General features: G+C 40.7%; 1 protein-coding gene across 5 annotated transcripts in view; it reads right to left on the reverse strand.

The window, feature by feature from the left end:
- The window catches only part of LOC115159730 (AP-3 complex subunit beta-1), an 86,526-nt gene that overhangs the window by 43,198 nt on the left and 17,115 nt on the right, over positions 1–26,213 (reverse strand). For all 5 annotated transcript variants that reach the window (XM_029709746.1, XM_029709745.1, XM_029709744.1 and 2 more), the window contains exons 7-13: positions 6,116–6,298; positions 4,486–4,641; positions 3,681–3,778; positions 3,540–3,594; positions 443–514; positions 292–354; positions 3–135 (exon numbers count right to left, since the gene is read on the reverse strand). In XM_029709746.1, the coding sequence (XP_029565606.1) occupies positions 3–135; positions 292–354; positions 443–514; positions 3,540–3,594; positions 3,681–3,778; positions 4,486–4,641; positions 6,116–6,298 (760 nt within the window). The remainder of the gene's footprint in view (positions 1–2; positions 136–291; positions 355–442; positions 515–3,539; positions 3,595–3,680; positions 3,779–4,485; positions 4,642–6,115; positions 6,299–26,213) is intronic.

Consider the following 26,213-nt stretch of genomic DNA (forward strand, 5'->3'; position numbering starts at 1 on the left):
ACCATCTCTGTTGGAGAGCAGCAGCACCAGTCCATTGAGGCAGGTGTCTGTGACCTCAGAGATGTTGGTGGCACACCTGCCTATGGCCTGGATGGTACCGGCAGCAAACTGCTTGTCCTGGCTCTTCACATAGGTCTGGAAAAACCAAAGCACAAGTTGGAGCCATTCACTGTAAAAGGCAATAAATATATGTGCCAGAGATGGGTAAAGGGTTTGAATGTAAAAAAGAGGAAAAGAGAGAGAAAGAGAATGAAAAAGATAGAAAAAGAGAACGAGGAGAGAAAAACTTACCTGGAACTCTCTAAGGATGGTGGAGATGTTGGCTTCGTTGGCCAGGCTGGTCAAGATCTCCAGCTGGGGAGTCCAGACAGATCTGATCACACACCTGTACTCATCTCACAGTTTACTTTTACATTAACTAGGTCATCATGAGGACGCTTACCTTGAGTGATTTGATGTGAGTGGCATCTGTGGATCTCACATAAAAACTCTTCATGTAAGGTTCAAACATGCCCTAGTGAGACAACACCAAAACATACAGTTCAAAACATGCAGTGTGCCAATACATCTATGCACGCTAAATTACAACTAAAAGGACCTACTACTACAGATGTAGGATCTTAATTTGACCTAGATATTGTCCCATCAAAATAATCCTGCAGCAACAGGATTTTAACGTTTAATCCATAATGTTGCTTGATTGGTGGTTAGGCAATTAGCTGGCCATATGTAGGTTACATGAAAAGTGCAATCCTGTTAATATACAGTGCACTCGGACAGTATTCAGACCCCTTCCCTTTTTCCACACTTTGTTACAGCCTTATTCTATTTTCTTCCCTCATCAATCTACACACAATACCCCATAATGACATAGCGAAAACAGGTTTAGACATTATTGCAAATGTATTAAAAATAAAAAAACAAATACCTAATAAGTATTCAGACACCTATGAGACTCGAAATTGAGCTCAGGTGCATCCTGTTTCCCTTGATCATCCTTGAGATGTTTCTACAACTTGATTAGAGTCCACCTGTTGTAAATTCAGTAGATTGGACATGACTTGGAAAGGCACACCTGTCTATATAAGGTCCCACAGTTGACAGTGCATGTCAGAGCAAAAACCAAGCCATGAAGTCGAAGGTATTGTCCGTAGAGCTCCGAGACAGGATTGTGTCGAGGCACAGATCTGGGGAAGGGTATCAAAGAATGTCTGCAGCATTGAACGTCCCAAACAAACAGTGGCCTCCATCATTCCTAAATGGAAGAAGTTTGGCACCACCACTCTCCTTAGAGCTGGCCGCCCGGCCAAACTGAGCAATCAGGGAGGTGACCAAGAACCCGATGGTCACTCTGACAAACCTGGCACCATCGCAACAGTGAAGCATGGTGGTGGCAGCATCATGCTGTGGGGATATTTTTCAGCAGCAGGGACTGGGAGACTAGTCAGGATTGCAAGAAAGATGAACGGAGCAAAGTACAGAGAGATCTTTGATGAAAACCTGCTCCAGAGCTCTCAGGACTTCAGACTGGGGCAAAGGTTCACCCTCCAACAGGACAACGACCCTAGGCACACAGCCAAGACAACGCAGGAGTGGCTTCGGGACAAGTCTCTGAATGTTATTGAGAGGCCTAGCCAGAGCCTGGACTCTTTCGAACATCTCTGGAGAGACCTGAAAATAGCTGTGCAGCGACGCTCCCCATCCAACCTGACAGAGCTTGAGAGGATCTGCAGAGAAGAATGGGAGAAACTCCCCAAATACAGGTGTGTCAAGAAGACACGAGCCTGTAATCGCTGCCAAAGGTGCTTCAACAGAGTACTGAGTAAAGGGTCTGAATACTTATGTAGATGTGTTAGTTCAGTTTTTATTTCATACATTTCTAAAAAACAGTTTTTGCTTTGTCATTATGGGGTATTGTTTGTAGATTTATGAGGGGGAAAAAACTATTTAATCCATTCTAGATTAAGGCTGTAACATAACAAAATCTGGAAAAAGTCAAGGGGTCGGAATTCTTTTCCGAACGCACTGTAACCGTGTGTTCGTGTGGGTTTTCAGTGAATTTATCTAAATCAAATCTCATCTACATTTCCTGCAGGAAAATTATCAGCAACAAAATAGTAATCAAATTAAGACCCTACATCTGTAAGGGTGTCTGTCCTGACTAGGGATTTTAACGGTTAACCGTTAGTCAGTTAGCCACTGAAAATACATTTGACCAGTCATGCTTGGTATTTTGATATTTATTAGGACCCCCATTAGCTGTTGTGAAAGCAGCAGCTACTCTTCCTGGGGTCCACACAAAACATGAAACATGACATAATACAAAACATTAATAGACAAGAACAGCTCAAGGACAGAATTTCATCAATTTAAAAATAGCACACGTAGCCTACATGTCAATACATACAAACTATCTAGATCAAATAGAGGAGAGGCGTTGTGCCGTGAGGTATTGATTCATCTGTTTTTTTAAACCATGTTTGCTGTTCATTTGAGAAATATGAAATGGAAGGGAGTTCCATGCAATAATAGCTATATAATACTGTATGCTTTCTTGAATTTGTTTTGGATTTGGGGACTGTGAAAAGACCCCTGGTGGCATGCCTGGTGGGGTAAGTGTGTGTGTCAGAGCTGTGTGTAAGTTGACTATGCAAACAATTTGGAATTTTCAACACAATGTTTCTTAATAAAATAAGTGATGCAGCCAGTCTCTCCTTATCAGTCTATAGGTTAATTTGCATAATTTTGTGGAATTAAATTGTGTCAGAATTTAACAAAATCATCAGTCAAAACAGGAACAGTGTCTGGGTTAACCGGAATTATTATTTTGCAGAGATTTGTAATGTAAGGTGGGTTTAGAGAGTCAGAAAGTAGCTTTCTTATGTCAACTATAAGGCCAAAGGATTTTTATAACTAAACCGATATGGCTGTCTCGGCTGAGCCGCAAGCAAGCCAGAGACTCATTGCTAGGCAACTCACAGATGCAGGCTGCAGGGAGCAGTGGGAGAGAGAGGAGCAGCATGAAGCAGCCAACAACAGCAGCTAAGCTAGCAACCAAAAAAGTTTCACAGCTTTTCTCTCCTGTTCTACTGGTTTTCATATCAACTTTCTTTCATTGTCCAGAAGCAAAAGGCACAATCCTAGTCATATTAACAACCCAGCCTAGTTGTTGCATATTTCCATTTATTTACAGAGATGTTTACAGAGATGTTAATCTCTGTCACATGAAATGGATTGCATCAGGTGTCTTTTAGAACAGTGTCTTCCTGCTAATTTCATTTTGGCATATGTTGAAAATGATCTATTCCATTCTCTACTTCACTACAGTAGTTGCATGTTTAATAATGAGAGGATAGGCTTGCTATTGTCGCAAGTTTTTTAAGCTCTTAATGAAAAATGGCTGTTCCTTCCATGCATAGTATTTTTTGTTGGTCAAGTCATTTTACTGGTTGGAATAAATATAACTGTTTGCTAACCGGTTAATGGGGGTTGGTTTGTCAGCAACAAAATGGAACAAGATTTGCATCCCTAGTCCTTACCTTTCTCTGGATGGACATGGTGGCTATGTTCTGTAACACAATGTATTGCACCTCTCTAAGAGGGAGAGAGAGGAAATATTAAGCCATCGTAAATCCTCAGGAAAAAAATGAGGGGGAAAAATGGATAGAGATAGAGATTACCTGTGGCTTCTGAGCAGTCTGACCAGAGATTTGGTGACAATGCTGACCTCGTTTTTAGGTGCCAGGTGCCAGTACAGCTGGGCTACAGACATCACCACCTGACAGACAGAGGACAACAGACAACAGACACATCCAACATGGCCGCTTAGCAACACCTCAAATACAGACAGTGTTTTTCAACTCCAGTCATACTGTTCTCACTCTTCTTATTTCGGATGAGTCTCTCTACACTCAGGACACAAAGCTCTTTAAAGCTCCATATATCAAACAGCAAAGTAAGTAAAGTGCCATGTGTTTTTAAGACGAGACGTGTCATTTAGAAGGTAACAGATAGCCGGAGTAAGGACTGAGGAGTCACATTTGGAAGAAGTGACGGTAAGTGTCGGTAAGATGGAGGGCAGCAGTGTGTTTTCTCTGGTAAAGACATAACATGTCACATTGTAATCAACACACTCATTTGGGACCATTTTTCCTCCTGCTGCTACACTGCCACACAGACCTTGAGTCTCCTGGGTGATGGAGCTCTGCTCACAATGTGTGTGTGTGTGTTACACGATGGGTGTGTTCCTGTGTAGCAGCGGCAGAATCAGTGGTGGCACGGCGTAGCCTTGGTTCCAGAGACAGCATTGAGGAAGGAGTGAGAACTGAACCACACGCTCAGACGCCTTCATCAAGGCTGCCTGTATCCCTCACAGCAGGTTGAAGAGCAGACACACACACACACACACACACACCACTTACTGCTGTGTATGTGTATATTTCTGTGTGTGTGTGTGTGTGTGTGTGTGTGTGGTGTTTGACTCACGGCAGTGTTTCTGCTCTGTAGTAGAGGCTTGGTGTTCCTGAGCAGCAGTCTGTGGTCGGGGTCCATCATGTAGGGCTTGGCCTCTGTCTCATCTCTAGTCTTTTCCTCATCAGACTCATAGAACGCCCTCTCACTGTGCTCATCAAACACACCGTCCTGAAACACACACACATTACACATTTAATTTCACTCTGTTATTCACAGCACACACATTTACTTTCACTGTGAAACACAGCACAGGCACAAACACCATAAAGGTCAATCTGATAGCACATCAGCCACATCTTTACCACCAGGTGTCAACTCATCATATTCAAAGCCAGATGCACACACACATCTAGAGGTTGAAGATGAGCTGGACACCTGTACAACAGTTAAAAGGTAAAGAAACTTTGCACACTGTGATATCACTAGTTTTTTTTACTGTGCTAATTGCTCATTTTTTGCCTTTCAACCTTGGTAAAGTTATGACAATAAACAACAGCTACTGAGGACACGTTTTGTGTAGGGGTTTCCTTTCAAATCCTCATGTTCACACAATGACTGCAACGCTGGGTGAAAAATAACTGAATATAGACTTACATTACCAACACATATTTACTGACAAATGTCTCCCAGTAGACAAATGTCTCCCAGTAGACAAATGTCTCCCAGTAGACAAATGTCTAACTTCGTGATTTATTTACTGTAGGTTATATTTGACTCATCATATTGAAGAAATGATTGCTTTATTACTTTAGTGATGATGATGTCTATTGGTCCTTTACCCAAGACATTTCCTGGTTGGCTTTAAAGAGACATTCAAGACAAGCCATTACTTAAAGGGGCAATCTGCAGCTGCTACATACATTTTTGGACATAATTATTTGTACCCATTTATTCTTGAAGAATATAACTTATGAATGCCTCATGAGCTTAGTTCAACTTTCGTACCCCATCAGAACGCAAAATATAAGCCTGTTACTCCAATATATAAGTTCACTCCAAAATATAAGCCTGTTACTCCAATATATAAGTTCACTCCAAAATATAAGCCTGTTACTCCAAAATATAAAGTTCACTCCAAAATACAAGCCTGTTACTCCAAAATATAAGCTCACTCCAAAATATAAGCCTGTTACTCCAATATATAAGTTCACTCCAAAATATAAGCCTGTTACTCCAATATATAAGCTCACTCCAAAATATAAGCCTGTTACTCCAATATATAAGTTCACTCCAAAATATAAGCCTGTTACTCCAAAATATAAGTTCACTCCAAAATACAAGCCTGTTACTCCAATATATAAGCTCACTCCAAAATATAAGCCTGTTACTCCAATATATAAGTTCACTCCAAAATATAAGCCTGTTACTCCAATATATAAGTTCACTCCAAAATATAAGCCTGTTACTCCAATATTTGTAAGCAAAGTAAATGTAAACAAAAACTATAATTTTGATATCATGGATTGTCAGTCCTTGCATACATAGCAGTCAATGACAGAAACAGGGAAACCACTTTGTTACTGTTTTAACTGCTGAGTTCCACTTTAAATGATCACACCACACTACATCTCACACTGTTCTTGTACAATCTTATAAAGCATGTTTCCCCTTTGCTTCCTCTCCTCTCCCCTCCCTCTCTCACCTCTTTCCAGGGGCTGGTGAACTGTGTCCTGGCGTAGCGTGTCAACATGGAGATGATGACCACCTGACCCCACTCCTCCACGTCCACTAGCAGGTTACAGAGTTTACGGTAGTTCTTATGGATCAGGTCAATACGGTCCGGACACACCTCCTCAAAGGCCATCACAACGCTGCCTGCTACCAACTAGAGGACAGGAGGAGAGAGAGGAGGTGTGTTACTGTAGGGCTGGAGCAAAAGCCTCATTAACTCCAGAATCGGCGTTGGAGACCCATGCTCTAGCCTGGGCACATCATAAGCCACCTTGGTTAGAAAGACTGTACTTCATGATCTAACAGAAATAATGTAAAGTTAGATTATAATAAACAAAAACTCAGGCCCCACACAGGAGAGGAATAACTGGGAAGAAAACTACAGCATTTTAAGTCTTCACTAAACTAATCTAACTTCTCATTGCCATGGGCTCCCGAGTGGCGCAGCGGTCTAAGACAGTGCTAGAGGCGTCACTAGATAACCTGGTTCGATTCCAGGCTGTATCACAACCGGCCGTAACTGGGAGTCCCATATGGCGGCGCACAATTGGCCCAGCATCGTTGTAAATAAGAATTTGTTCTTAACTGACTTGCCTAGTTAAATAAAATAAAAATAATAATAAATCCATCACTAACATATAACATGTCCAACATTTCTCATAATTTTTATTTCAGCTCATAACTAATTGAATGTTCTATTCATGAGACAAGAGAAAGGGGGAAGCGGGAATATGGTAGGAGAGAGGAAGGGGAGGGGGGGCAATCAAGTACATTTTATTGGGAGAAAAAAATCCATTTGTCTGGTCCATGTTCTATCCCTATAGTGCTGCTGGCTGGCTGGCTGATTGACATGGCTATGTATTAATATGCAAACAGTTTCAACACAGAGAGGCGAGGGGGAGAAGGAAGGAGATGGGGAGCGGAATTCGGTCTCTCTCATTACAACAGACGGGACCCTGGTGGCCACTGCAGAAACCCTGTACATTTACCCATCAGCCTCGCCATGCAGCTGTGTTGATTGTGTGTGTGTGTGTGTTTGAGGCCCTCTTACAACTGGGTAGCTGGGAAGCAAAGTGTTAATCATTCAACAATCTGGACAGCTTTAGAGAGTAGGCTGCTACTTGACTTTTAAAACTTTATACAATGGGTGTGTCTAACCCTGGACGCTGATTGGTTAAAACCGCATTCCAGCCATTGTCTATGCCACAAGTGACCACCAGCTAAAGCTATGATGTTGAAATGCCTATTTACGCTGTTCCATCTCACTGCACAATCCACTGTCTCATCAGCCCAACCAGGAAGTGTATAAACTTGAGCTCCACTGTAAAAAGCATGTAGATATTATTTCCAATTTCTTTTAGACTAGCAATTGGTTTTCAATAACGGAGATGTGTATAAACCTTGTCTGTCTCTCTGACATTGGCAACATTGTTTCAATATTGAAATTCTATCTCCGGCTGTCCCATAGTAATGAATGTGCAGGAGTCGGGAAGAGACAAAGGCAGGCAGATTTTCTCAGCCAGTCGAAATCATGAATCAGCATCATTTTATGGATATATACAAAGTCATTTCAATAGAAAACAGTTCAAATGAAACAAAATGCAGCTAGTTTGTAGTCTTTCCAGCTTCAGTTTGAAGTGATTGTGTTATTAACTGTGTTGTTGGCTAGCTCCTCCGAACAACAGTGTCCTGACGAATCTTTGCCAGGGGAAATCACACATCATTAGCTTATTGTTATGGATGTCTCCAAATAAATGCCACTTGAAAACAGCTTAAACAAAGGCAAATGCAGCTACTTTGCAGTTATTCTGGCTGCACTGTTTGGCATAACTGTAAGTTAGCCTTAGTTGACTCGTTAGCAAGCAAGGAATAAGAACATTTAAAACTAACGACTGGGTCACATCTCTGACAACCGAACTGATAGAACAAACGAACGATCAGCCAACCGACTTGGGTAGCAACCCTAGATTTGTGTAGGGACTATATATTGTGGAAGGATGAAATAGTATGAATCAATTCAGAAAAATAATTTGAATATGTTGGTAAACCGTTCGTGCCGGCCCTCGAGTTCGTTTCGGGCCTAACAACACCCGTACCAATATATCCTCCAAACACCAGCTTCCTGGGCATTATCACTTAAATAGAAAGGTGTGTGAGATAAAATGCATGTTTGGGAGCAGCCTAACTTTGCAACCACAAGTACGTTTTTCAACCAAAAACAAGCTGTGCACAAAAACAACCATATGGACGAAATGAATCAAAACAGAGGCAAGGAACGTAACATTGTTTAAGCACTCAGTTTAGCAAGCAATTAGGAAATCCACAGGCAATAAGAAAAGTCATAAGCAGAGTTTAACAGAGCTTGTGGTTTATAATTGGAAAGCGGCCTAATTGGGTAGTGTGTGGTTTTTAATTGTTTTGCACAGTGTGCTTGGTCTCAGAACTAACAGATGCTGGATGTAAAGTTCCAACTCTGCAAACTTCATCTAGTTTAGAGACCTCATGTTGGAGTTCAGTACAGACAAGACTTGAACAGGAACTTTGCGAGTGTAAGTGAGTGTGTGTTTGCATGTGTGTATCAGTGGATACACTGATGTTCCTAGTATCTCAGGCCTGTTGTGCTCCCTCCCCCTCTCTCAACTACCCCCATTAGACACAGCTCCAAGGTAAACTACATGCATCATCAACAAAACTGACACCCCAATCTATGGAGTTGGCACCCATCCTCCCTCCTTTCTTCCTTCCTCTCCCCTTCACCCTCCCTCCCTCCTTCGCCCTCGCTCCCCCACCTCCAACATATTATCTACACTGCGTGACAAGCCCGTAATGGAAAAATCACACTAAGCAAATGGTTCCTCTAATAACAATACATTTCCTATAAAATTATGAAGGGCCCAAACCGTTTCCTTGCATCTATTTTGTCATGAATTCTAATTAGGGTGCCAGGGAGGTGCCATGGAGGTGCCAGGGAGGCGGCGAGTGCTGGGTCATCACACCAGAGACGACGCCTTGATTGATGGCATGGCGCAGGGTCGGTGGGCCTACCCTCCTTGCATTCTCTCTCTCTCCTCCCTCCCTCCCTTTTTCTCTTAAATTAATGGGTATCCCACCTAGCCCCTAATCATACCCCCCCACACACACACACACACCTCTCTGTTCTCATTTCAATTTTGCAGGGGGTGGCGCGGGGGGAAGCAGGGGGATGGGATGGAAGGGATCGATCATTTATCTTGTAATGGCTGGATAATAGATCCATCACAGTAAAACAGCTGCACAACCTGTGTTGTTTCTCTCTCAACAGCCCTTCTCTTCTGATTCTCTGTTTATACCATCCCCTCTTTAACCAGGGGTGTCACACACATTTAGCCTAAAGGGGCCATCACTGTTCAGACCGACGTCAGGAAGGCCACTTATTGGCTCAACAACTAAATGTGTATTATATTTTTACACCTATACAGATTTATACTAATTACATCAAAATACCCCATTTTCTTAACAGCATAACTAGGAATTCACTTTTTTTTTCTGAGAATTCAAATTTTCGCAACACCCAATCACCTAGAATAATCAAGGCTAGTTTTAGAGTAGAATTTGGGTATGGATGGTAGGCCATAAACGGCTACTGAGCCGCATGTCTGTCACCTCAGCTTTATACATTCCCTCAATAGGCTAATCACACCATGTAAAGGAGTCTAGTTACGGCAGATCTGAAATTCTAAATCTGAACGTGAAGGGAAATATCAGCTTAGGTGTTTACTTTCCTCTAGGGGAAAACTGCTTAGTCTGCAAAGAGCATTTTGTGACACATACATCAAATGCACTTGAAATACTGCTGTGGGATCAACAGTCATAAAGCAGGTAATGTAAGACGCATGTAAAATATATCCAGAAGTGATTGTTATGATACTCCTAAGAGTGAATAAATCCAAATAGGCCTACACTTTCAATGAAAGACCAAAGGCATATGATAGATCACCGACAAAAAGCAAAGAGATTAAACTGACAAATATGATATAAAAGCTCTGAAATTATAACAATCATAACACAAAAATACCCCTGAAAATACATTAGCATTCCTCTCTTTAATCACAGCACTAGCACTTATGTGACTGTGCCCTCTATCTCTCTCTGTCCCCCAGCCAGCCAGCCAGCCAGCCAGCCAGCCAGCCAGCCAGCCTCAGTGAGAGTGTGTTACAATGGGGAGAAATCATCTATCTTCGTTAGTGACTGAAGCCAAATATGCTATGCATCTGGTCCTGGGCTCTCCAGCCCCCACTGGCCTTAGTGCTACGGATTTGTTTATATAATGAGAAATGTATGCAATGAATACATAATTGAGAGGGGGAGAGTGTGTATGGCTTGTATGTGGTCCTCTGTAGCTCAGTTGGTAGAGCATGGTGCTTACAATGCCAGAATAGTGGGTTCAATTCCTGAAACCACCCATATGTAAAACATGTATGCCCACATGATTAAGTCGCTTTGGATAAACGTGTCTGCTAAAATGTTTTAAATGCAAACTTCAGCACGTACACAACTGACATTTAAACAGCCTTTATAAGAGCATTTAGCTATGTATTTATGGTCACTTTCTGAAGAGTATGCACTATCTATTAACCTAATAGGCGAAGGAGATGCTGTATTTGTGATGGGCTGGGCTGCTTTAAACACTGGAGTTGGAGAATGCCATCAAGCTAATCTAGAAAAAAGAACTTAGCCGTAGAAAGCAAATTAAGGTGACACCAGCATCAGTGGGAGAATGCCTTTCTAAATGGACAGTTAACTGGGAGTGTCTAAGGATGTGGGTTTAAGTGGGTGCTAACAAAGCATGGCATTGGTGAATGAGCTAAGCTGAGGGGAGAGACGGCTAAAGATTGGGGGGGACTGTTCTGTTGGACTGGAGCACCCTCTGGTGGCTGGATGGGATTACTGCACCTAGTGGTAGTAGTGACATCATGGATTTGGTTTGAATTAATTAAGAGAGAGGGACTGACTGTTGAACAGATATGATATCAAATAGTTGACACCCCATCTGATTTCAGTCTGAATACAATATATTTAATCCATGCTTATTGCAATGCTGCTTTGTTCATTGCAGGTTTTTGTGTATGGAGACATGTTCATTTTGGTCGCTATCTTAGTTTTAGTCTTAAAATACATTTGAGTCATTTCATCCTTCGTTATTTTTAGTTAATCATCAGTCGACTAAAACTCGGGACTATTTTAGTCACAGCCATTTTAGTCACAATGGTCAGGGCATTTTTTCTATTAAATAATGAATATTTAGGCTAACTAACTTCCATGATGTGCACATTCAGATAGCGTTGTCCAACTAGGCCTACTATCCCCTCATATACCTTAGCTGGCAACATTGATATTGCGACAGATTGCAGCCATAATTAACAATATAGGCTATAAAATCCTTGGCTACAGGTTAAACAATTTACAGCTCTGATTTTCTCCCCATCATAACCGTCAAGGGGCGTGAGTAAGAATTTGAGCTTTACAAAAATGCCAGAAGTATTACTGTAGTCCTACTACTAAACTAATATCATTTGTTTTTCCCCATAGGAAAAAAGCAACCACAACTCGCATTTGTGGACTGTGGCTCGAGAGCAGCGACACAGATGAATGAATAATAGATCTTCTGATGTGATCAAAGCAAAAATACCTTACATGAATGTAAGAGTAAACATTGTTTCTAGTTGAAGTTAGTTACAAGTCAAGTGTCCTGGCATGGAATCAGTTCAAAAGATTGACGAGTGACGGAAGTGACCGACTGGGAGCTGTGTGAGAGAGCAGGGCATATCAGCTCAATCAGACTGTGTAACTGAAAGATGTCAATTCTGCTAATGTGAGGATTGCATGAAATATTCTTCATGCATGCATGCATGCTCGTGACTGGACAAAACAGATGAAAAGGAGCTTCATGTCAAATTAAATGTCCATTAGTCTCACGTGGAATTCTCGTCTGGTCACATTTTTGAAGACGAAAATAAAAAGTAATTTGTTTTTTTCCAGGGCATCTCATCTACTTTATTTATTTATAGATTTTCAGATATGAGAAAAGAAAAACAGTACAACCCCCCATCCACCCCTCCCTGTCATCCCTCTACCCCTCCCTCCCATCCCATCCCTCCACCACTCCCTCCCATCCCATCCCTCCACCGACAGGCTCTCCACATATTGTATTAATGGGGACCAGGTTAAGATGAACTTTTAAAATCGGGACCCAAGCACGGTGTACCTAACCTTCTCCAGTGGCAGAGATGACATCACCTCCTTAACCCACTGCATAAAGGAGGGTGGCTTTCCAGACTTCCAGTGGAAGAGGACAAGGCGGCGAGCTAGCAGATGTGTGGTAGTAAATGGCAGTTAACGGGTTTGGGTTGACAGTTGTATTACACATATGTGAGAATGCCTAAAAGAAATGGGGTCCCAGAAGCCACTCAAATATTGGCATGACCAAAACATGTGTCCCACAGTCACTGGACTCCGGTGGCATCTCAAACACTTGGGGTCAACATTTGGATATATTTTTGCCAATCTGTTATTCGAGTAATGGAGATGGTGCAAAACTTTGAACTGAATGAGCCCATTCCTTATGCAAAATGACGAGGTGTGGATACGCTCAATACTGTTTTGCCATATATCATCAGGTAGCTCACAACCCATGTCTTGCTCCCATGCAGATTTTGTATTTGCCAAGGAAGGTGGATTAATGTTCTGTATTATGTCGTATAATCTGGAGATTGTGCCCTTCAGATAAGGGTTAAGATCTAAGCACCTCTCGACTGGACACTTAGTAGGCTCGAGTGGAAATGAAGGGAAATGTTTTTTGGCAAAGGTGCGAGTTTGCAGGTACCTAAAAAAGTGGGTATTGGGAATATTATGGTCAACCCTCAGAGTATCGAATGAGATGGATGTGGGTCACAAAAAACCCCAGACCATTCCTACGCCAGAACTGGAATGCCGTGTCAATCTGTGACGCTGGGAAGAGATGATTAGATGTTTATGGGGAGAAGCCGCTTGCTTGTTTAAGGCTAAAGTGATTTCGGAATTGGGACCAGACTTTAAGGGAGTTCTTGACAATGGGATTCAAAACATGGGTGCCAAGGTTCATGGGTATCGAGGAGCACAAGAGCGAGACAGGAGAAGTTGAAAGGCTTGACTGTAAACTCAATGATGGCACAAGTTGGACCATCCTTGTTTTCAAATGTAGAAACCCAATAAACACATTTAGATATATTTGCTGACCGGTAGTAGTGTAAGAAAACGGTGAAGTCCTAGCCCACCTGTGGGCTTAGGTCTCCCTAGATATACCTTTCTCATTCGTGGATTTTACTTATAAAAATGAAGTTGGAAATGTAGCTGTCCAGTTGTTTAAACATCGATTTTGGCAGAAAAATGGGAATCATTTGGAATAAGTACAAAAACATAGTCATCTTAACAGAATGAATGTGACCTGCTAATGAAATGGGAAGAGACGACCACCTTATGAAATCCTGCTTAATGCGCTCCAGGAGTGTTTTTAAGTTGTTTAAACAGAGCCTTGAATGAGCATGTGACCTTTATCCCCAAATTAGTAAAGACCTGAAGCTCCACCTTAAATGGGAAATCGGCATACCCAATTCCTTCTGCTAACTGATTAATGGAGTGTCGTGGAAAATGACATCATTAGTCATGCTATCCCGTGTTTTACTGCTTAAAGAACAGTCTTGTTATATGCTAGTGTTTTTCTAACCTGATACAAACTTGTCTTGATGTGACTTAGTCATAAGACTTGGCTTAGATCTAAGAGACATTTGGGTGCAACCGCAGCATGAGAAATCCCGTGGGTTTACCATCTACAGAAAGTCACATGTATGGAACCTCGCAGAAAGGAGTACAATATAGTGTTTGTTGTTGTGAAGACAGTTGAGCCCTCGGGCCATCAACCTTGTGCTATCTTAAATTTACACAGACAACGAATTACCTTTTACACACTATCTGCCACGTATACAGAAAGGGGTTGTATGTATTTTCTCTATAAAAGCATTGAACCAGCACTGTTCGTTGAGCTTTCAACTATGCACCTGATGCTCTACCTTGATTCACCATTTTTGCTAATCTTATGATAAAGTGTTGTTTGAAAGAATCTACAGTCTCTCTTCCCTTTGATTAGATATTCCACGACAAATTGGCGACAGCGGTGGGATGCTAACTTCGCTTGCTGATTGCTCCCAGGAGACTGAGGTTAAACTGCGCGCAGGGGCTTCGTTAAACGTGGCTCAGGGTACCACACACTCCGACTACTAAAACGGAGCAGAGGGGGACCCACCTCAGACCTGCCATGAGTGTCAGTGAGTGGATACGTCATTCCGGACAGATAAATTCAGAGTGAGACTGATTTTCTTTTAAACATCGAAAATCGTGTTCTAAGAACAGGTTGTGCACATGATGTCTTTGTTGTAGAAAAGACACCCCTAGCTGTAGCAGAGTTATTTCTGAATAGGGAAAGTCCTAGAAGTAATTCTAGGGAAAACATCCTGTTGAAGCAGGGTACATCTCCGATTGGGATTTGTGTTGTTGAAACAGAAGTATCCTGGTTAGAGACAGGGGTTGTGTTTCTCTGTTGAAGCAGAAAAGCAGCCATGGGATGATATGACATGGTTACGAGTTATGTGATTCCAGGGCACAATCCTGAGATAGAAAACATATTCCTGCTAAAAAAAAGAAATAAATAAAACACAGACACACACACACACATATACATATATATATATATATATACATATACATATATATATATATACACATATACACACACACATACATATATACACACACACACATACACACACACACACACACACACACACACACACACACACACATACATACACATACACATACACATACACATACACATACATACATACATATAAATAAAACACTGTAAAATCAAATGAATCAGTGTACTGGTAAAACAGTTGGTTATGATAGGGAAATGTGCATAGAAGGAACTACCATGTGGGTACATTTAAAATTACAGAGTAAAAAAAAATATTTTGATGGAGGAGAAATGACTTCAAATTATAAGGAAGACGGTCCTAACCAAATACTGTTTGTTTGTTTTTGTTTCCTGACTGTGTGTATTGACAAGAGATTTATATTATGGACGGACGATGGACCCTATCAGCCCGACTGGCTGCACTGTGTGATCGAATAAAGGAACACATTCTCCAGTAGTAAATTGGCAGACGTTCCAGTATCGGTTCTAATACAAGGTATTAAAACCGTTACCAATTAAAAGGCACCAATACCATAACTACTCTCCAGAGAAGTAGGTATCACTACCTTAGAAAATTGTTTAATTGGCATATATTAGAGCAGTAAGTGAGTAAATCTAAAACACTCTGGCCACGTTCAGGAAGAGGAAAACTATAGCAAAGCCATAGAGGTACTAAAAGAAGAGCAAGAGCATTTTACCAATTTGGCTAGAATATGGGGTGAAGCAATCTAAATTACGGATAAAATTGGGCAGCATTTCCCTGCTGACGGAAAATTCCAATATAATAAAGAATTCAGATGCTATTGTGAGTTGGCACAATGACATTAAATGAAAGTCTAAGGCTCAATACGTCAGCGTTTTGATGTCACCGTTCTATCGGCAGAGGAGAAAAATCACTAGAACCAACCGTAGCAATATTTGTACTCAACATAACCACTCTATTTGTGAAGTAAATTGAGTACGTAGTATGCTTATTTGTCATAAATACAAATTCATTGCTTTACTAATTATGACAAATGTTAAGAAAATGTTGAGCAATGTTATAAAGTAATGACTTTTAAAATCAAGTTGCGTTATGTTGGCTGACATATTTGTTGGATCAACACTGCTCCTTGGCCAGAGCGGGCAGTGTGTGCTCTAAACAGTCCGAATTTCCAAAACACACAAAGTAGTAAAATGTCTAACTATTATTTGTTATGCTAACGAGCTAGCATGAGGCTGCATAGCAACAGCATCAACTTCTGGTAGACATGCAAAGCTCAACATAAAGGTCACAATATACTAAAATTAACAAATAGTATACAGTATGAAGTACAGTTGAAGTCGGAAGTTCACAAACACTTAGGTTGGAGTCATTAAAACTTGTTTTTCAACGACTCCACAAATTTCTTGTTAACAAACTATAGTTTTGGCAAGTCGGAAAGGACATCTACTTTGTGCATGACAAGTAATTTTTCCAACAACTATATATAGACAGATTATTTCACTTATAATTCACTATATCACAATTCCAGTGGGTCAGAAGTTTACATACACTAAGTTGCCTGTGCCTTTAAACAGCTTGGAAAATTCCAGAAAATGATGTCATGGCTTTAGAAGCTTCTGAGAGGCTAATTGACATCATTTGAGTCAATTGGAGGTGTACCTGTGGATGTATTTCAAGGCCTACCTTCAAACTCAGTGCCTCTGCTTGACATCATGGGAAAATCAAAAGAAATCAGCCAAGAAAAAAAATTGGATACCTCTACAAGTCTGGTTCATCCTTGGGAGCAATATCCAAACACCTGAAGGTACCACGTTCATCTGTACAAACAATAGTATGCAAGTATAAACACCATGGGACTACGCAGCCGTCATACCGCTCATGAAGGAGATGCGTTCTGTCGCCTAGAGATGAACGTACTTTGGTACGAAAAGTGCAAATCAATCCCAGAACAGCAGCAAAGGGCCTTGTGAAGATGCTGGAGGAAACGGGTACAAAAGTATCTATATCCACAGTAAAACAAGTTCTATATCGACATAACTTGATGAAAGGCCACTCAGCAAGGAAGATGCCACTGCTCCAAAACCGCCATAAAAAAAGCCAGACTACGGTTTGCAATTGCACATGGGGACAAAGATTGTACTTTTTGGAGAAATGTCCTCTGGTCTGATGAAACAAAAATAGAACTGTTTGGCCATAATGACCATCGTTATGTTTGGAGGAAAAAGGGGGAGGCTTGCAAGCCAAAGAACACCATCCCAACCGTGAAGCACGGGGGTGGCAGCATCGTGTTGTGGGGATGCTTTGCTGCAGGAGGAACTGGTGCACTTCACAAAATAGATGGCATCATGAGGGAGGATAATTATGTGGATATATTGAAGCCACATCTCAAGACATCAGTCAGGAAGTTAAAGCTTGGTTGCAAACGTGTCTTTCAAATGGACAATGACCCCAAGCATACTTCCAAAGTTGTGGCAAAATGGCTTAAGTACAACAAAGTCAAGGTATTGGAGTTGCCATCACAAAGCCCTGACCTCAATCATATAGAAAATGAATTTGATAATCCCAAAATATCAATTTTAGACTAGTCTAAATCAATTACAGGCACAGTTGACCCCCCCCCTCCTGCATTCAATGTTCTGGTTTTCTTCATTTTTCTTCATAGTTCAAAGTAGATGGCCCATGACAATGTCCCAATTTCAATTTCTCACCTGAACCCCACCACAACTCCTATGTCTTGTCCGTTTGCCAACCAGAATGTCCAGCAGCATACCACCCTGCATCCAACTGCTGGCTTGCTTCTGATGCTAAGCAGGGTTGGTCCTGGTCAGTCCCTGGATGGGAGACCAGATGCTGCTGGAAGTGGTATTGGAGGGCCAGTAGGAGGCACTCTTTCCTCTGGTCTAAAAAAAAATATCCCAATGCCCCAGGGCATTGGACACTGCCCTGTGTAGGGTGCCGTCTTTCGGATGGGACGTTAAACGGGTGTCCTGACTCTCTGAGGTCATTAAAGATCCCATTGCACTTATCATAAGAGTAGGGGTGTTAACCCCGGTGTCCTGGCTAAATTCCCAATCTGGCCCTCATACCATCACGGCTGTCTAATCATCCCCAGCTTACAATTGGCTCATTCATCCCTCTCCCCTGAAACTATTCCCCAGGTCGTTGCTGTAAATGAGAATGTGTTCTCAGTCAACTTACCTGGTAAAATAACGGTAAAATAAATAAAAGAATATCAGCAATATGAGAAGTTTTGGAAAGGATTTCTCTCCATGCTCACTCCACGTGGACTTCGTTGCTCTCCTGAGAGAAAAGGCAGTTGATTACATCAACTGGATGCTGGCTCAGATAGATGTGGTGCAGGACAGGGCCTTATTGAACTCCATTTCTTCAGCCGGTTAGAGGGGGTTTATATCAGTTTATATCTGCTTCAGGAAATCTAGACAAATGATCTACTATATGACAAATTATTACTTCGGACCAATATTATTAATACAAATCTCTAAAACAAATGTCAAAGAGAGTAACACATTCTGATGAAACAATTTTCCCAAATTGGTTATACTCCCCTTATCACACTGCCAACCTCATCGCAGAGTCATAGTATCAGGAAATTATCCCGATATTCCAGCAGACCCAATCTGGTGAGATTTATCGAAACAAAACACAACAAACCCCGCAACAATACACTCCTTCATATCACTCAATACATCCCGACATATCACTCAAGGTGTGTAAACGTAATCCAAAAACCTCAAAATTCCCCCATTTTGACACATGTAAAAAAACAACACTACTGGTTAAGAAACAAAACAAATTAAAATAAAATCGAATTAGATTCACTACCCATAACTCCATAAAGAAAAAAAATTGTACCCACAACTTGATTCAAGGAATATAAAAATAGACCAGAGACAGTTCTATCCTTCTCGTGGTCCGAATTACACATATGACTATTAATTAGAGACTTCTCCATAATTATCAGTATTATAAATTACCTTAAATCATCAACAAACCATCTCTCGGCTTTCCAGTGAGGGCGATCAAACCACACTAGAAAGTTAGGACAGAGGTCAGAGGTCATTCAAACCCTTCAAATAAGTGTTTCTTTCTGTATTAGATGAATTATTTAAAAACAGTCAAACATTTCTTACATTTCATAGCCCAGGTTACAGTTTATTCAGTACATTCCTTATCAAAAGAATACATGTTCAATTAAAACTAAGAAAACTTCAGAAATGTCCATTTGTGTACCCCTTTCAAGATACCTCGGCTCTAACCCATGAAAAACCCACTGAAACCAAATAAAATAATCCCACACTATAAATCATACATGGTATTGAAACACTAACAAACATTCATGATGTAGGGTAAAAACAAAACATTTCCCAGGCCTTATTTAATGTGGGAGCTCCCCTTAACATACATACTGTAGTGGACTTCCATCAGTCCTGGAAGAAAGAATCCTACTCAAACAACATCAGATAATATAGTGTCCCATTATGAGGAATAGACACCTTCTAAAGTAAACAATCCCAGAGCCCCTTTCTGGTAATCCTATCAGTTTAACCTGTTGCATTAATTTAGTCAATATAAAACCTCTTAACAAATCTAAGACCTTCAAAAAGTTGGCACCATCAGCTCAATATTCATCAGCTAAATGTTCAGTACTAAAACATTGACTTTAGATACTTGCCATTGTTCCATGTAAAGGAAACAGGTTGTTTTAAATGACATTACCTTCCTGCTCAAATTCACTGGTGTTAACTAAATTACAAAACTGAGCAACAAAAACCAGAAACTGTCAAAGAACGTTTCCGATTTAACATAGTCAACTTAGTGCATGTAAACTTCTGACCCACTGGAATTGTGATACAGTGAATTATAAGTGAAATAACCTGTCTGTAAACAATTGTTGGGAAAATTACTTGTGTCTTGCACAAAGTAGATGTCCTAAACGACTTACTGGTTTGTTAATGGAAATACTTGTAAGTAATTTTCTATTAGGTTGAAACTTAGTCTCAAAAGGGAGGAAATGTCGTGAAAGATTACAATTAGTCATGCTTAACCTGTCTGGGCTAGGGGGCAGTATTTTCACGGCCGGATAAAAAACTTTCCCCGATTTAAACTGGTTACTACTCTTTCCCAGAAACGAGAATATGCATAGTATTAGTAGATTTGGAAAGAAAACACTATGAAGTTTCTAAAACTGTTTGAATGGTGTCTGTGAGTATAACAGAACTCATATGGCAGGCAAAAACCTGAGAAAATTCCAAGCAGGAAGTGGCCTGTCAGAAATTGTAGTTCTTTCTAGTCCCTTTCGAAACTACAGTATCTTTGGGGTTACGTTGCACTTTCTAAGGCTTCCATCGGCTCTCTAAAGCCTTCAGAAAGCGGATTGAGGCGTCTCCTGTCTCTGGGCAGAGTATGGTAGCTCAGTTTGACAGTGGTCTGCCTAGTGACAAAGAGATTGGAGATGCGCGGTCCCGCGCATTTCTTTCCCTCTTTGAATGAATACACTATTGTCCGGTTGGAATTTTATCGCTATTTTACGAGAAAAAAAACATAAAAATAGATTTTAAACAGCATTTGACATGCTTCGAAGTACGGTAAAGGAACATTTAGAATTTTTTTGTCTCGAAATGCGCTCGCGCGTTACCCTTTGGATAGTGACCTGAATGCACGAACAAAACGGAGGTATTTGGACATAACTATGGATTATTTGGAACAAAAACAACATTTCTTGTGGAAGTAGCAGTCCTGGGAGTGCATTCTGACGAAGATCAGCAAAGGTAATACAATTTTTCTAATAGTAATTCTGAGTTTAGTGAGCCCCGAAGTTGGCGGGTGTCAAAATATCTAGCCGTGATGGCTGAGCTATGTACTCAGAATATTGCAAAATGTGCTTTCGCCAAAAAGCTATTTTAAAATCTGACATAGCAATTGCATAAAGGAGTTCTGTATCTATAATTCTTAAAATAATTGTTATGTATTTTGTCAATGTTTATGGTGAGTAATTTAGTAAATTCACTGGAAGTTTTGGGTGGGAATGCATGTTCTGAACATCACATGCCAATGTTTTTGGATATAAATATGAACTTGATTGAACAAAACATGCATGTATTGTATAACATAATGTCCTAGGAGTGTCATCTGATGAAGATCAAAGGTTAGTGCTTCATTTAGCTGTGTTTTGGGTTTATGTGACATATATGCTTGCTTGGAAAATGGCTGTGTGATTATTTGTGGCTATGTACTCTCCTAACATAATCTAATGTTTTGCTTTCGCTGTAAAGCCTTTTTGAAATCGGACAGTGTGGTTAGATTAACGAGAGTCTTGTCTTTAAAATGGTGTAAAATAGTCGTTTGTTTGAAAAATTGAAATTGCATTTTTGAGGTTTTGTATTTCGCGCCACGCTCTTCCACTGGCTGTTGAATAGAGTGGGACGGTGACGTGCCACCTAGCCCATAGAGGTTAAAGAATAGTCTCGTTATAGGCTAGTGTTTTTCTAACCTGACACAAACTTGTCTTGGTGTGACTTAGTCATAAGGCTGGGCTTAGAGCTAAGAGACATTTGGGTGCAACTGCAGCATGTGAAATCCCGTGGGTTTACCATCTACAGAAAGTCACATGTATGGAACCTTGGAGAAAGGAGTACAATATAGTGTTTATTGTTGTGAACGCAGTTAGACGGTTGAGCCCTCGGGCTATCAACCTTGTGCTATCTTAAATTTACACAGACAACGTATGACCTTTTACACAATATCTGCTGATTGCCACGTATACAGAAACGGGTTGTATGCATTTTCTCTATAAAAGCATTGAATCAGCACTGTTCGTTGAGCTTTTCAACTATGCACTGTTTACTGGGTTGTTGATGCTCCATTTTTGCAAATCTTATGATAAAGTGTTGTTTGAAAGAATCTGCAGTCTCTCCTCACTTTGATTAGATATTCTACGACATGAGCACACTTTTTGTTTGGTTATAACCAGAGAATGTCCCAAACCCTTGCAGCATTTCAAATAGATAGGGTATAGACTGTACAGGGTTAGATATGTATAAAATAAGATTGTCCGCATATAAGGACACCTTGCAAGTTATGTTGCCCCTTAGTATTCCCTAAAGAATTTGGGTATTGACCCTCTTGCTGTTGCCCTGCGCGTGGAGGAGAGGATTACTCTCCTCCACGTGCAGGGCAATAGCAAGAGGCTCAATAGCCAAATCAAATAGGAAAGGGGATAAACAGCAACCCTGCCTGGCCCCCCTGTGGAGAGGGAAGTAGCTGGAAGTAACACTGTTGGTGCGAACAGAAGTCATTGGGGACGAGTACAAAATCTTAATCCAGGAAAGGAATGACCGGCCAAACCCAAATCTCTCTAGTACTGTAAATAGATATTCCCACTCAACCAGGTCTAAACCCCCAGCATCAAGAGAGATGACAACCTCTGGCTGTAGAGTTGAGTGGGCAGAATAAAGAACATTAAACAGCCGGCGCATATTATAGAAAGATTACCTTCCTGAGATAAATCCGGTTTTGTTAGAGTTATAATCACAGCACAAAAGGCTTATAGGGCAGTATGAGTCACAGTCTAGGGGATTCTTTTTAAGCAAAACCGAAATAGTCGCTTGGGTAAGTGTCTGGGGCAGCTTCAGACTAGATAGGATTTCATTGTACATTGACCTGAGGATAGGGGATAGTATAGAGGAAAATGCTTTATAAATTTCAATAGGGAAGCCATCAAGCCCAGGAGCTTTACCGCTCTGCATGGACTGGATTGCCAGAGTAGCTTCATCATCACTTATTGAGGCAGCCATGTTTGTTTGTTCTATCTGAATTGAGACAGGGGATGTCCAGATTGTATAGAAATGCATGCATACAAGATGCATCAGGAAGAGCCTCTGATGAGTAAAGAGCAGAGTAGAATTGTTTAAATTGATTGTTGATTTCTTTGGGATTGGTAGAAGATAAATCAGCTGCAACACAAATTTCAGGTATGGTGCTGCTAGCAGCGGATTGTCAAAGCTGGTGAGAACTTGCCAGCTTTCTCTCCGTGTTCATAAAATGTCTGCCTCGACTTAAACAGAAGCTGCTCCGTTTGTTTAGTGGAAAGATTGTCAAATTCCGATTGGTGTAGCAGTCTCCCTCTGTAGAGTTCAGGAGTCCTTGTCCACACCAAGAATGAGTTGAGATAGCTCCGATAAGCGTTTAGTGCGCTGTTTATTGTCATACGCTGTGTATGAAATAATTTGTCCCCTAATATATGCTTTTAATAACTCCCACACAGTAGAGTGAGACACGTCAAGGGTGCAGTTGATCTGAAAAAAAACATCAATGTGAGTTGATATGCACTTTTTAAAGACACTACAGGATAGTAGTAGTGGGTCAAGTCGGCACGCCGTTGTGACACAGTACTGTCCGGAAAGCGGATATCCAGCTAGACAGGGCTTTGGTCTGAGATAACGATACTGTGATATGGGCTATTAGCTACAAAAGGAATAATTATATTGTCCAGCAGGAAGAAGTAAATCCCAGAGTATGAGTGGTGGACTGGAGAAAAAAAAGTACTGTTTAACAGCTCTTCTTCCATGGAACAGACAAATTATAGGATTCTAGAAATGAATTGATTACTGCACCTGATTTTGAAATTACATTGTTGGGCTTCAGTCTGGCTCTGTCTAGACTTGGATGTAATACACAATTGAAATCGCCACCCTGTATCAAATGATGAGCGTTAAGGTCGGGAAGTGTTGCAATGAGGTCTGAGAAAAATTGAGCATCATACCAATTAGGGGTTAGCCAGAACAGCCTGTGTCCTAAACTATTTCCCCATCACTATAATATATTAGGATCTGAAAATTACTTTGGAGGAGACAAACAGGGTGCCTTTTCTGATGGCTACCCCTCTGGCCTTAGCACCAAAGTTGGGGTGAAATATTTGGTCGACCCATCCTCTCGTTAGTTTATCATGGTTGCTGGACTGGAGATTGGTCTCTTGGAGAAAAACAATGTCCGGATTTAAAGACTTAAGATGAGCATACACTCGGCTATGCTTGACCACATGGTTAATTCCTTTTAAGTTCCAGCTGATAAAGCAAGTGGAGCCTAGAGTATGTGAATTAGGCATAGTCATAGTAATAAGAAATTAATGTTCGTATACTCACATGGCCAGTGTGTTGAAAGGTCAGAATAAGAAAATATAAATAAACTAAAAAACAGCTAAAAACAACAAAATAACCAGAAGAAAACCTTGGACCCCCCCTAAACTGAACCTCAGTAGAGCTCTATCCAGGGCCAACATAATCAAGTTTACACCTAGGGAAGGGGATTCTGGAGGGAACCACCTCAGTTCTCTAATGTACCTTATGAAATATGCATATTTGAAGGATAAAATTATATACATTATACAAAAAAAGAGGTATATGTCTGTCCGCCCCCTGTCCTGCGGTATTAATTACCATCTGTACAACCTGCAGTCCCGTGCCAGCAGCCACTAAGCAACAAAGCGGTCCAACCAGTCAAATAGTAAAAAATACATGTGGTCCTTTGGGAGTACAAAATTGTAGGTATTAAACATACTCACAGTATGTCAGTAGGGTATCCTATTAAGGCATGGAAAGAGACAGCTCAGCGGCTAGCCCTAGGTAGCGACTAGACTAATTAGTACCACCCCATCTAGCATCGAGGCTGTCTAGCTGCAGCCAGTTGGTAAAAGCTAATTGTGCCATGTACTGTAAAAAAATATATATATTTCTTTATTTCACCTTTATTTAACCAGGTAGGCTAGTTGAGAACAAGTTCTCAATTACAACTGCAACCTGGCCAAGATAAAGCTAAGCAGTGTGACACAAACAACAAACCAGAGTTACACATGGAATAAACAAAACATACAGTCAATAATACAGTAGAAAAAGTATATATATACAGTGTGTGCAAATGAGGTAAGATACGGGAGGTAAGGCAATAAATAGGTCATGGTGGCGAAGTAATTACAATATACCAATTAAACACTGGAGTGATAGATGTGCAGAAGATGATGTGCAAGTAGAGATACTGGGGTGCAAAGGAGGAAGATAAATAAATAAATACAGTATGGGGATGAGGTAGTTGGATGGGCTATTTGCAGATGGGCTATGTACAGGTGCAGTGATCTCTGAGCTGCTCTGACAGCTGGAGCTTAAAGCTAGTGAGGGAGATATGGGGTCTCCAGCTTCAGTGATTTTTGCAGTTCGTTCCAGTCATTGGCAGCAGAGAGCTTTAACCTCCCTGGGCAAGGTGGGACTTTTGCGTTATAATTTTTATTTTAAAAGACAAGACTCTCGTTAATCTAACCACATTGTCCGATTTCAAAAAGGCTTTACAGCGAAAGCAAAACATTAGATTATGTCAGGAGAGTATCCTGCCAAAAATAATCACACAGCCATTTTCAAAGCAAGCATATATGTCACATAAACCAAAACCACAGCTAAATGCAGCACTAACCTTTGATGATCTTCATCAGATGACACTCCTAGGACATTATGTTATACAATACATGCATGTTTTGTTCAATCAAGTTCATATTTATATAAAAAAAAAAAAGCTTTTTACATTAGCATGTGATGTTCAGAACTAGCATACCCACCGCAAACTTCCGGTGAATTTACTAAATTACTCACGATTAACGTTCACAAAATACATAATTATTTTAAGAATTATAGATACAGAACTCCTTTATGCAATCGCGGTGTCAGATTTAAAAATAGCTTTTCGGCGAAAGCACATTTTGCAATATTCTGAGTAGATAGCCCGGCCATCACGGCTAGCTAATTTGACACCCACCAAGTTTGGCCCTCACCAAAGTCAGATTTACTATAAGAAAAATTGGATTACCTTTGCTGTTCTTCATCAGAATGCACTCCCAGGACTTCTACAACAAATGTTGTTTTGGTTCCAAATAATCCATAGTTATATTCAAATACCTCCGTTTTTTTCGTGTGTTCAGGTCAGTATCCGAAGGGTGACACGCGAGTGCATTTCGTGACAAAGAATTTCAAAATATTCCATTACCGTACATCGAAGCATGTCAAACGCTGTTTAAAATCAATTTTATGCTATTTTAATCGTAAAATAGCAATAATATTCCAACCGGGCGACGTTGTATTCATTCAAAGGCTGAAAGAAAAAAATAGAGAATTGTTATGTATTTTGTCAATGTTTATGGTGAGTAATTTAGTAAATTCACATGAACGCGCATCTCCAGTGTCACTGTTCTCAGCCTGACCACTCACAAAATCTCCTGCTGTTTTTTGCCCAGAGACAGGAGAGACGTCATTC

Source organism: Salmo trutta, chromosome 23, assembly GCF_901001165.1.
Source record: "Salmo trutta chromosome 23, fSalTru1.1, whole genome shotgun sequence".
Classification (NCBI taxonomy): domain Eukaryota; kingdom Metazoa; phylum Chordata; class Actinopteri; order Salmoniformes; family Salmonidae; genus Salmo; species Salmo trutta.